Here is a 13,404-nt window from a genome sequence, read left to right as displayed (position 1 = left end):
CAGGGTCGTGCTTTGTTGGCCCGGCGTCATTTTGCTGGCGATGGTGGTTAGCTCCCAGGCCAGCAGCAGAATGTCAATGAGGAGGCTCTGAATGAACCAGCACTAGCTGCTTTATCTCTTTTGGCAGCCAGGGCCAATATGTTTCCAGTTGGAGTCTAGCCACAGATTCACGGACAAAGTATGGGGCTAGTTGTTAGGCTGGACGAGCTAGCATGACCTGGTCCAAATGATAAAAGGAGACGGGGGTATGGGAGGTGGTTTTTATTTGTCAGGAGGTTCCAGAGAGGTAACTGATAGTACCGTAACATGTCTCTTTCCCTCTGTTTTGCCATTTCCATCCCTCTCTCCACCACCCACACTTTCCTACGGCCTCTCCTTCGTCTTCTCCACTGTCCTCCTCCTCTCTTCTCTCCCCTTTCCATGTCTGTTCACCTTTTGCCTTTCCTGCGTCTCTCACCCCCCCCCGCCTCTCTTTCTCCCTCGTCTCCAACCTCGGTCTGCCCCTCCCTGCCTCCTCTCTAGCCCTACTATGCCAACAGGGCCAGCCTGCCCCCTAGCAGCGGGCCCCGGGGCGTCCCGCCCAGCAGCGGGCCCCGGCCCGTGGCGCCCACCCACGTCTACCAGGCGGGCCCCGGCTCCCAGATGATGATGATCCCCCAGCCGCAGCTGCCCTTCCCCAGCTCGCCGCAGGGGCCCGCATACTTCATACCTGGACAGGTAGGGGACACACAAACTGGAACATAAATATCGGCATGAAATACACATCTACAAGTTCAGCTCTATAAAAACTAAATCGGATATGATAATTGGTGATGGAAATGAACAATATACAATACAGCTGAATAAATGCTGTTAAGACTATATCTGTTAAAGACCAATATCAGCCAATTACATTGTATATTGATATGTTGATCAATGCCTTGTTTCTATACCTACAAACTGCCCAAAGCTGTGTACGATGAAGAGGAGGAGAGGTATCTTCTTGTTTAGGCCTCTGTTTGCACTCATTCCTTGTACTGGTTTGACGACAATATCTTAACTATGTTGTTTTTCTTTCTTTCTTACCCCTGTTCCTCTCCTCCTGCCTATCCCTCCCTCTGCCCCCGTCCCTCGCGGCCCTCAGTACCGGTCGGCGACCTATGTGGCCACACCCCAGCAATACCCGGTCCCAGCCAGCACTCCGGGCTTCTACCCAGGCACCAGCCCTGCTGAATATGGTACTTATGGTAAGAGGCTCTACGTGGGGCCTCGCCTGACACACACACACACACACACACACACACACACACACACACACACACATACACACACACACACACACACACACACTTGGAGCCACTCAGTTGTGTTTAAATACACATACATCCAGTTATGCACACATACAAAACAAACTGTTAAACGGCTTTTGGTGATGTACTTTGCATTTCTGGGTCCATTTTGTTGTTTGGTGGTGCATTTTTCTTATTCCTGTGGATAACTGGCCAAACGTAGCCAATGTGACATCATTCTTAGATATTTCCAGCAGCTACAATGGAGTTTAATAGCAGAAAATGTTTCAGCGATCTAAAACATCAACATAAACGTCAGGTTTTGGTGTCAGTCCCTCAGAATCAAAGAGCGAGGGCTTCTTTCTAGAGCCGCCATTTTGCACCGAGGTTCAGTAATACAGTGAGAAATTCATTGTAGAAGAGGCAGAGAGACCAATTTCTCCATCGACATTAGGCTCAGTAGACCTTAATGCTGTGTAGCCACAAGACATGTTGGGTTGTGTGAAAGGGGCGTGGCCGCATTCTGGGAAACCAGTAAAAAGAAATCAGTAACTGAAGTAGTGAAGACGAGGCAGGTTGAGGGAAAGTGGGTACACCCAAAAACCAAATCACCACTGCATTAACACTTCATCACAAAATAACTCCTGAAATGCAGTGAACATCACAAATTGATATCTAACAGTGTATGAGTAGTGGGTATTTTTCCATTACAGCATATATACCAAAAAATGTCAGACTTAATCACACAGTTATTCATACACATGGACAGACATTTCTGTTTTTTGTCATTGTGTTAATTAATTGCAAGATGCCTCGGTTCATTAACTCTCCATTACTTCATCTCATACAAAGTCCAGTTAGCACTGCAGATGTTTGCCATTGATCCCATGTGTTGCCACGCCCTCTAGAGGCGGCCGAGCGTCAGTACACCGCAAGAACTGATGATGCCCCCGAAAACAAACTTGCTGACCCCCCCACTAGCAGGCATCTGAACTATGTGCTGGCTTTGTTTAGACTGTGGCTTATCACTGATAGAATGCACAGGCCTAAATACAGGCCTGTTAGCAAACACAATTCTGCCTTTTGGGCTTGCTGTCATGCAATTTGTATTTCAGTGCTGCATAATGTACATTGTGCTTGAATAGGTTTCAGTTTTTTTTATTAAAAGGGAATTTAAGAGTATTTTTGGTCAGTCTGTGTCTGCAGGTGGGGTCTGTCTTCCAAAAAATATGATTAGCAATAGACATAAAGTCGAGGTGTTTTTTCTGTTATGGTAGATTCAGTATATGCCTTCATTTGGTTTGAGTGTGATTAGTAATTCTATGAGAAAATAGAATTTGGTGTCACTTTTGGACCAGAGATCCATACTCTTGAGGTGTTGGAACACTTGGAAAGCGAATGCATCTCTTATAATTATCTCTGTCCCCAAATGGTGCCACTGTAATGTAATTGGTTAAGACAGACACTGTTACATGCAGTTTTGCTTACATGCTTGCTCATTCGAAGTTTGTTATCGCTTGCATACATATTTTCTTGTTTTTCTTCCTTAAGTCATGTGTTCATGCACATAGTTCACATTACACGTGTACATTTTTCACTCCCCGTCTGAGATATGCTTACGGTCATTTGCATATTGAAACCTCTTGAAGATTTTCAGACCGCTGTTGCTTATCTCAGTGCAGTTGGTGTGTGTTTTTTTTTTTGAAGGCAGCAGAGACAGCGCTAAGTAGATTTTGAAGCAGGAATGTCCATGGGTTTTATCCAGGTTTCTCTAGCAAGAAGAAAAGGAAGTGTAGGGAATATCTCACCAAACAAGCTCAAGTAAGAAACTATATTTTTCCATTTTGCTGTACACTTGAGGGGAATTATGTGATCTGTTGCTAAAAGTCAAAATATGATTGCATTTTGTTGGTTAATTTCACCCTGAGCTTTGATATCCTCAAAGTGCATGGTGTAAGCAGTTTATTTCAAGGTGTTTGTTTTAAGTTTGAAGACATATGTGCACTGCGTCAGTACACTTCATATTTCTGTTCTTGCTTATTTTATGCCTTTAAATCCACAGAGGAGAGTTGTTTACTTCAGGGGGAGAAAGTAAAAAAAAAAAAGTGCAACCCAGGACAGTCTTTTGTCCTACTTCTGATTCATGCAGTTTGGATAGATCTCCGAGGGCTTGTCTTATCTTTCATCGTGCATACAACTATTGATGTGATTTATCAGAATCTGAATGAGAATTGCTTTGATTTGCTCAATACAACCATTACACAAAGAATTTTACCCGGTTACCCTTCATATTTAGCTCTACATGGCATCAACCTTGCAACTCCCACAAGCCTTGCACCTCTTAGTGCCGATTTATTTGAAACCCACAAGCTGCATGATGAAATGACATCAAGGCTTTCCATGCAGCATCCACTAACATCAGAAATGTCGAATGCCTAGTTCTCTTTCCTTACAAATCTAACTTAATCCCATGGAGGTAGTGACTCCTACTCTCTGAATATTGACTACATCTTATAAAGCCAGCCTCATCTGTAGAGACATTTCAACATGAGACCAGTATATTGGCAAAGCAGTTTAGATGATATATTGGTTTGCCAATATTTTGGTCAGATATTTTAAGTCAATGCGGTCCATCACCTATATGACCACAGCTAGTGAATGTGTTTTTATTCGTATTATTTTTATATCAAATGTCTGACCAGAGAATTCATTCCCGTGTGGTGCGGGAGCATTTTACTCAATAGCTGCTAACCCACCGAAAAGAATTTCATTAGTCTGGCTGTCATTGGAGAGTTTTAGAGTCCCGTGATGATTTTAAATGTTGTTTCAGAGGCTTTTCCACTCTGACAAGACTACAATTCTAGTGGAAACACTGAATCCTTGTTATTTTTTTGGAATTTTTAGGTCATGAAAATGGTCCAAAAATATTGCCTTCATGGAATGTTCCTGAGGCTGTACTGTAGACTGAAATTGGACTGGCTCCACATAGTCACGAGGTGCTCATTCCAGAAAAAGTAATAATCATTTTTGAAATGCTTTCCCCTTTCGTCTCCTTGCAACACTACCGGACGCACACAGTACGTCTCGACCGTCTGTCATGTTAGTTAGTGTGGCTGTGTAGGCCTCATTACTGATTCCCTGGTTTTCTATGCGTTGTCCTGTTCAGTTATTCCCCTCAAAATAATTGGCTACCTGTGGTATCACACATCTGTGCTCCTATTCGTGGTAGACATTTGATACGAGTGAATATGACTTAATGTCCCATGTGTTTGAGGGTGTGTGTCGGCCTGTGTGTCACATTGGTCGTCCGGCGAGTCACATGGCATGTCATAAGGTCAGGACGACTCATGACCCCAAACAGAAGGTCATGTGACAGTGACATATTGCAATATGTCATTGGTATGGAAATTTCTGTTAAGGGGTCGACAGATACAGGTTTTGGAAGGACAGATTTTTGTAATTTTTTTAATCCAAGCTGCTGATGTTTTGTGCCAATATTCAATTTCTTGTCAATAATTACTAGGATTCAGTGTTTCCCATTAGAATTTCATTCATGGCTGGGTCACAAATGCCTCTGAACTCTCCACTGAACCCCAGCATGATGATGATAATCCTAAATATCATGATAATAATCATAAAACATGAATGCATACTTGTGTGGAATTCAATCTAAATGTCTCATTGGAATCAATTCAGGTTAAGGGCTTCTCATAGACAACCAGTTTAGTATTGGACAATTCTGCAATATATACTGTATGTAATCAAACTGCAGCATATCCATCATGTCAGAGGTAGACGACACTGACTGGCTGATATCTGATTTTCAATAAAAGGCCAATAACAGGCCGATATATCGGTGTAAGCCTGGTGAAAAGAGTGATAAACTGTCAACAGTGAAGTGTCGTCTTCTCTGTGGCTCCATAGTAACAATCCCAGAATATCATATCCTGCCACGCCCCTCCAGTCCTCTGAGTGGCACACTTCCTCTGAACACCGAGCTCTTCTCTAGTTGTCAGGTAAAATCACACACACAAATGGGGGAACGGTGGCAGGATATTTTTAAACCCCCCCCCCTCAACTGAGTGTTTTACTTAACTCACCACCCTCCCTTTACCCCTTGTCCCCTTCTGGCGTAAGCTGTGACCTCTTTGCCAACGAGGATCAGATCACTAGCCGAGGGGGTGGAAAGACGGGGGGAGCCTCTCTGAACGACACAACCTGTTAGCTCGGCCCGCCTGCCGGTACACTCAGAAAGGGAGAGGGAGGGAGGAGGGGGGAAAAAAGGCAAGAGGGAAGGGAGGAATTGGGAAGGTCGGAGGGAGGAGCGACAGGGAGACACGCTGGAAGAGGGAAGGCTGAGCGTTAAAAGAAGTCTTTCTGAGAGGGCACCTGTAGAGAGAGGACAGGCAGAAGTAAAAGAGAGGGGGTTTGAAGAGAAAAACCCCCTCCCCTCTCCCCCCTGTCTGTCCATACAGTACGCACTTGTGCAGGGAGGCATTCGGCATGGGGAATCGTGTGTCTCGAGAGCAGGAGGACTCCCAGGGTAGGTGTCGTCTAGACAGTGTGTCTCTTTACAGCGGTCCCCCACCCTCCCCTCCCCTCCATCCCTCTCTCTCCGCCATCTCCCGCACTTTGTGAGTCATATCTCAAGCCTCTTATTTACAGGATCGGGACGCTCTCCAAGAAAAGTCTCATTCTGCCGTTTGCCTTCTGGTTTCGAGCATGCTCCCCTTCTCCCTCTCCCTCTCTCTCTTTCTCCCTCCCTCCGTCTCTCTCTCTCGCTCCCGGTCGGTGTGGGTTTTTGACTATATTTAGGCTGTGCTGCTCCTGGTCAACAATGCAGACTCAGTAATGTGAGTTAGACTGAAATGCATGCAGAGGAGGGGGGGAGAGAGAGAGAGACGGAGCGAGAGCTAGCTACCAACGGGCTGAAAGAGAGGCCACTTCTGTCTGAGGATTTGTTCCCCATTCCTTCCTTCCTTCTATCAAAGAGTGAGGGGATGTGAGTCTGAAAGGGGGCTGTAACTGGTTGGAACTGTAGCGGAGGCCCGATGAAAGGCCAGGTAATATCACTGAAGAGTTGGACTTCTTCTTGTTGACATTATTGATTGGGGGGACTGGGAGATAGAAGTTCTTTGAACTTGTGGGGCCTTTTTGATTTTTTGATTTATTTATTTTTTCTGGTTATAGCAGCAGCAGCAGCTTGGCCAATGCTATCTTACTAAATTTGTGACAACACTACATTTCCGTGGCGTTAAGAAATAGGAGACTCCGATGCAGGGGCTGCGCTGGGGGTGGGATTGCTGTGTCATGGTCCAGAGGCCTACCTGTGTGGCTTTTCAGGTGCTGCGTCTGCTTCTATTTAAGGGGCAAGCTGCGCTCTCAGCCCAAGGAAGGCAACTTTTCAGCAGCAGGCGTCTTTTAACGCAAGGCCTCGTTCTCTCAGAAATTCAACCTTGCTTCTCTGAACTTCAGAGACTTGTACAGACTGGATAACTGGCCGGACATTAGTAACAGCGTGTGCCACGTTGTGAGCAATATAAGGGGCATTTTGGAATAGTTTGAGAATTTGATTTAGTGCAAAACCCTCTGACCCAGTGTTTGGATGTATTACAGTCATCTGATTGTTTCACTGGTCCTCAATTATCAAAGAGTTGAAATTGGCAAGGCTTTTTTTGTGTGTTTCTTTAGACAACATTTAAATTTTGCTTCTTTTTTTTTATGTGTAAAAGCTTTTTGAGTGCAATCAGTTGTTCATCGTCTCTGTCTGAAGCTCCCTGGTTTTGTTTAGTGTCAACACATGGAGACATTTCATTCATTCCACCCTGACACTTGTAATTTTTCTCTCTTCTCTCTTCTCTTTTGTCTCTAACCTCTTAATTCACTCAGAATGGCCTGGCCATTTTTGGAAAAGGAGTGTGACAACCATTGAATGGTACCTTGGTAGGAATTGTAGTTGTAAATTGCCCTGTACGAGAGCATCAGCTAAATGCCCAAAATGTAAATGTGAGCCCAAGTCATGTTCGCTTGGCAGCAACGCACACATGACTGCAGCTGGTTGTTTACAACAAGAGGACTTTTTAGCACTCAGAGCCCAATTACCCGACTGTAATGTCACATTGTAACTTTACAGTGGACATAAAACTGCAGCTGTTGTACCGCAAATCATCAGGAAATAAAGCTTTCACTTTCGATGCGGCTTTTCAAAATAGCCTCACAGGACATTCAGAATATCAGTGATGTAGGCCTGCATACCGTTGTGTAAACACAGGCTGTATGCTGTCAAGCAAAACTGTATGTGTGTGTGTGCATCAGGCTGGCGTGTTTGCGTCAAGTTATGGCTGTAGGATTAAGTCGATATGTGTTGGGTTTACATTCTTCTCTCTGTTTGGTCCACAGCGGGGGCCTACTACCCAGCCCAGCCCCAGTTCCCCCCCTCGGTGCAGCCGGCACCCGTTATCATGAACCCCGCCCCCCAGCAGCAGCAACCACCTCAGCCTCCCCAACACATCCCCACCAAACGGGAACGCAAACAGGTACAGTCCTCCACAACACCCAACTTGTTATGCTGACAAACTGCACACTGTGTTTTTGGGAAGAAAAAAAAACTGTCTCGGGATATTGATTTCCTTATCACATATTTATAACTTATTTTCAATCTCCTCACAAACCTTTTCGAGCAGGAATATGGTGGAAGGGTACAACTTTGCGGCTAAGGATGTAACATAGACTTAACGTTTCAGAGTTTCAGGTTTCTCTCTCACAATGACATTGTGAAGCTTCAAATTTATGTCCTACACTGAGCTTTCAGATCATGCTTTTGAGAATGAACTCCTCATCAAGGACTCTACTATAGATATTCTGCTTCTTCAACAAAGAGCAGTGATTCTCAACCTTTTTCATATCAAGGACCCTAATTTAGTACAGGGCCACAGACCCCTATTAGATGAGATTTTCTCATACACAAATCTGAGAATATTTTTATTGTTAGATATGATTTTGCCCAGAATTCCATGACTATCTGTACTGTAGGTAGAGAGATAACAATGAAACTATGACCAAAACAGTCATTCTTCTACATTCTCTAATTGTGTTAACTTCTTGTAAATGAAATAATGGTGAAGTTTAACAATTCATCAATTTGCCGGGGACCCCCTGGAACCCCCTCAAGGACCCCTGGTGGTCCCCGGGCCCCACGTTGAGACCCTCTGACATACAGGACAAACTGGTGGACTTTTAATCTGCCCTGTGATTTTTGCACAACACCAGTTCTCTCAAAGTTTGCAGAGGCTGGAATGAGCTTGAAAATGTGAAACGTCTTAGAATGCTACATAATTGCATCCACACAAAATCCTCTATTTCAGTATATGTAAAAATGTGTTGTCAGTAAAAAAGTGTAGTCTAACTTCATTTTGATTTAGATGCCACTTTAAGACCCCCACTGATCTTGAACAAGCGGCGACATTTTCACAATGACTGGAACCCTATGGCAGTTCAAAACAAAACAAATCATTGGCAGCATGTATCCAAGTTACCAAAGTGTTTCGATTGCTGCAGCTCGCAGTACAGTCAAGGTAAATGTGGAAATGTGTTATGTCGTCTTCGCTATTTTTCTCGCAGTAATATTGATGAGTAATACCACTTCCCCTGTGGTAATTAAATGACTTGACAGTTTTGTGATAAAATGGCTGAGCAAGTGGTGTCGCAATCTCGCTCAAGATGATTCTAGAGACATTCTTGACTCTGGACGTGACGTTCAGTTCACTGATTGAAATAGATAGTGGTGGACTTGACCTTAGCTTGGTGGGCTGTAAGACTAAGCTGCTGTATGGCATATTCTCCAGCTCTGTCTAGTGTTTCCTCTGCTCTCTGAGGTGGCCCTTGGCTGGTATGTGGTGGCTCTCTGTGATCTGGTTTATCTAGGGGCTGTTCTTGGATGATTTCTATGATGATTTTTTTTTTGCTGTGCTCATCAACTGTGTCAGTGTTTTTTTTTGCCTAGTTTGGGGTCTGCATTTTGCCATGGTGTGTGTGTGATTTCTGTGGTTAGTTCCCTGAATGCTTCTCTGGAAAAATAAACAAGGACATCAGTTCTAGTCTTGATTTCTACTTGAGACTTGAGGCTCGGTGCTTCTGCTGCGACACTAACACGATGGCTGGTTCCCTCTCTCTCTGGGGAACTTGGCTGCTTATCAGCGGCTGCGGTCGCCCGGGGCGGACTTCGGCCCCGTTCCCAAGGGCCCTGGCCCACGCTGCACCGCTGGCTTCAAGGTCCTACGCACAGGACTCGCCTTCTCTGTCGCACACATGCATACGCACTCTAAATGAAGTCCCATAGGAAGCTGAAGATGATAGACAGGCCGGCATGGGAGGAGCCGCAGCACAAGTCGGTGTGAGTGATGCTTCAGCCGTAAGAGTATAGTGTAGAGGCAGCAGCGTGTGTGTACGTGCAAAAGTAGATCACATTTATGATTTAGGCTTTGTATTTGAGGTTTGTCCAGAGCAAGTAGGGGTTCAGTGTCTTGCTCAGGGACACTTTGTCAGGACACAAAGCTGTTGTGGGGATGGAACCGGAGACCTTCCAGTTACAGGAGGGTGTCAGCTAAAGTAGGTTGCATGTAAGTCAATGACGGAGAGTGTGTGTGTGTACGCTGTATGAGGATTTTAGAATCAGTATTCAATGACAGTAAGCGGGTGTGCTGCCAGAGGATTTTCCAAAGTAAAGCAGTCATGTTTTTGCGAAAGACTGTCTCATAACTGCCGTCATCTCTCCATTTTTTTCCCCTCTTTGTACTCTGTGACATGCAAAAGCTGGAGCTTTGCAAATTGCGTTTTTTTTCTCCTCTATTCTCTCATTTTCTCTCTCACTCTGTGTCAAAGAGAAAAGCCAAAGGGGAGAGGGAGGCAGGGAGAGAGGGAGGGGGGGGGTGAAGGACATGTCAGCACATAGCTCAGCTCCACGTGGCTACCGGTCTCCTCCCCCTTCTGAGCCGGAAGGGCTAACCAACCAGCCTCCCTCCCTCTCTCCCTCCCTCCCTCCCTCCCTCTCCTTTGCTGCTGTGGCACCCCCCCCCCCCTTTTCTCCTCCTCCTTCCTCTGCTCTCAGAAAGGGTGAGCCTGAAAAAAGTTGAGAAGTGACTTTAGCCCGAGCGTACAGAATGACAGAGCAGCAGCAGCCGAGAGAGAGAGAATGAGAGAAAAAGGGGAGTTTCTTCCGCTAGCTGCAGCTCATTTGATAACGTTAGGGCACTTTTTTTTTTTTCCTGGAAACCCCCCCCCTCTCCTCCTCCCTCCCCGGCCCCTTTGACTGTCTGTTAGTCTCTGTGGGCGGGGGTGCACATTCCAGTACCGTAGCTCCGTAGCTTTACAAGGCCAGTCACTCTGTCTTTTTTTTTTTTTTTTCCTCTCCCTGCTCTGTGCGTGTGTGTGAGAGAGAGAGAGAGATAGACAAGTTGCTAGCTAGCTTTCTGAGAGCCGGACCCAGCCCTAGCTCTATCCTACCCTGTCCGGTCCTGTCCTGCCAGCGCTTGGCTATCTACCTCACTCGGGGTGCGTGTGAGTTAAATCAAGGGAACACTACGCTGGCTACTTCCAGCCCCCAGCCTGCTTTGCGGGGGATCAAAGTCCAGCCCCAGGAGGAGGCCCCTGGGCCGGCAGCGCTACTCCAGCCCCAGGATGAGAGAGGCCCGCTAGGGTCTCCGGAGCTCAGGGAGAGTGGGTACTGACAGACTGTAGCAGGTAAAGCTCCTTAAGCAAGAATGTTGTACGGACCTACTTTTGAGTTTTACAGTTTAATCCTTGTGCGACGGCTGTGCGGATCACTTTATTTAGTAGCATTCAGGCTCATACCAGTTTCATGACAGCTCTGCCTTCCTGCAGTGTGTATGTGGAGTGTGAGAGCGAGCGAGGGAGGAAGAGAGAGTGCAGCGGAATCGAAAACATGTGCTTGCTATGTAGGGGCACTCCTTGTGAGGAGTGAGTGATCAGATTTTCACTCTGTATCTTTTTTTGTCCATCAGCAGAGCAGAGTTGTCTGTCTACACAGGAAAGCCGTCTGTTGTCACGCCCGATTGTGCTTTGCATTAGCGATCATGAGAGCCAGGCATTTTTCTCCACAGGCTCGGCCCGCTGTGGAATTTGTTTGGTAACTTGGCTCAAAGTTGGATAACTCTATTCACGCTCGGTCAAACGGTTTGACAAGTGACTAAGAACTGAAACACGTTTAGCGGTGCAGCGTAAGAATTTGCATGTCAGCACGTCGATTAGCGTTTGGGTTTGGTGTGCCTCAGCGTTCAGAATGTGAGACATTTATCTTTCATTGAATGAGAGGCAGCTAGCGAGTCGCAGCTAGAGGGAGAACGCAGAAAGGGCCGACGACCGAAGGCGTTGCATCATGGGAAGCTGCGGTTCGGACAGGTCTTCTCATTCGTACTCATCTCCTCACCCTGAAACTTTCTCTCCCTCTCTCCCCCCTCCCTCTTTCCTTTTTATAGTGGGATAGCAGCCAGTGTTATTTCTGACATGCTCTGCCCAGTCTTTTCTCATCTTTCCTTCCACCTGGTTTTGTTCTCTCCCTGACGTCCGACATCCTCTCTCCTCCACAGATCAGAATACGAGACCCTAACCAAGGCGGCCGAGACATTACAGAAGAGATTATGTCAGGGGGCCGCAGTGGCTCCACCCCAACCCCACCACAGGTGAGCTATCACGTCCCCACCCCGACACAGACTAGACACAGTTCCACTTCACAACTTTTATTTACACCTGGAGTGTCATTAGGCAGCCATTTGACATTGTGTCAGTCATATTGGAAATTGGCATTTCAGGAACAAGACCAAACAAAAGCTGTAGTACTCACAGATCAGCGTTTTCCACAGTTTGGCAGGTTCCTCTATTCAGACTATTCAAATAACGCTGGACTCAGCTGTGTGAGCATATAGCTAGTGGGCTATATTTTGGCTGCATTTCATGCAGCAAACTCAGTATCTTATCTCTCTTCAGGCACTGAATTCTATCTTACGGTCAGCTGAAAGGTAATGAGGCCAGCACTGGCTAACTTGCTGCTATAAACTTAGCTGACTGTTGTACTCCCATCCGCTTATAGCTGTTGTTGAGAAGCAAATGTAACATACAGCTAGTTAGAGATGGGTTACCTCCTCAACATATCAAGTTGGCTATGTTTCAAACTGTAGCTCACCAAGATGCTGTCAATGGTTGGCAGCATCAAGTCTTTATTTCTTGTAAAATACATTGACCAGAAACAGTCTGAATGCCAGCTTGGTCTATCATAGCACCCAAAATGTATCTAAAACAAAAATGTACTTAATTAGTTAATTTATTTGGGTGGGTTGCCCGGATATTATCAATGTATGGAAAAAGCTGCAGAACACTGGTCCTCATTCATGTGTTACATTACAACCTGTCAAGATCAAACTGATGTATCGTCAGCACTTCTACTCTGACATCTGGTCCAGTGAGCCAGCTGGGGACTAATGTGAAGCCTGGGTTTTTTCCTAGTCGAGTGGAAAATCTCACGGCTGATGTAACGAGAAGTGTTGTCCTGGCCACTAAGGTCATATCTCATTTTTGGTGTGTGTGTGTGTTTGTCTCCCATCAGTCAGCCATATCTGGATCAGAAAGTCCAGCACCGGCCCAGGCCAACGGTGAGAACGTGACAGCTGCTGCTACACCAGCACTGGTTAAACCAGGTAAGTGTCACACACACATACGCACACACACACAGAGATATGAACACAGTCACACCCAGGGTACCGCCCAAGCTTACTAAGCTGTACAATTGGTTGACATGAAACGCATATCATACAAAACTCACAGATGGTAGAGGAGGAAAATTGACTAAAATGAAGAGGAAATTGCTCATTTGCAAGCCAGAGGACGTCTTTTGCTTCAACAAGTCTGGCTTCTGAAACATAAAATTTTTTTTATTGCTTTATTTGATAGGGACGAGGTATATACATTAACATTTCTCTGGATATCTGTGGGTCCTAAAATATATCTTAAAATATCTAAATTTAAGGCCTTAAAAAGTGTTGAAATATCTTAAATGCACCAGGTTAGTAGTACAGTATGCATCATATCTGCTTTACTAAACACAGTTTGACTTCATGTCCCTTAA

General features: G+C 45.6%; 1 protein-coding gene across 5 annotated transcripts in view; it reads left to right on the top strand.

The window, feature by feature from the left end:
- Positions 1-13,404, top strand: part of LOC139927479 (eukaryotic translation initiation factor 4 gamma 1) — a 45,022-nt gene that overhangs the window by 10,787 nt on the left and 20,831 nt on the right. For 3 of the 5 annotated variants that reach the window (XM_078284059.1, XM_078284058.1, XM_071919629.2), the window contains 5 exons: positions 523-717; positions 1,124-1,226; positions 7,668-7,804; positions 11,873-11,965; positions 12,886-12,976. In XM_078284059.1, the coding sequence (XP_078140185.1) occupies positions 523-717; positions 1,124-1,226; positions 7,668-7,804; positions 11,873-11,965; positions 12,886-12,976 (619 nt within the window). Of the gene's footprint in view, positions 1-522; positions 718-1,123; positions 1,227-7,667; positions 7,805-10,702; positions 11,007-11,872; positions 11,966-12,885; positions 12,977-13,404 lie in introns of those variants that run through there. The other 2 variants (XM_078284057.1, XM_078284060.1) reach the window with 2 other exon arrangements.

This window comes from Centroberyx gerrardi, chromosome 6, assembly GCF_048128805.1.
Source record: "Centroberyx gerrardi isolate f3 chromosome 6, fCenGer3.hap1.cur.20231027, whole genome shotgun sequence".
Lineage (NCBI taxonomy): Eukaryota > Metazoa > Chordata > Actinopteri > Beryciformes > Berycidae > Centroberyx > Centroberyx gerrardi.
Note: the sequence above shows the minus strand (reverse complement) of the source record. Positions and strands in the feature narration are given on the sequence as shown.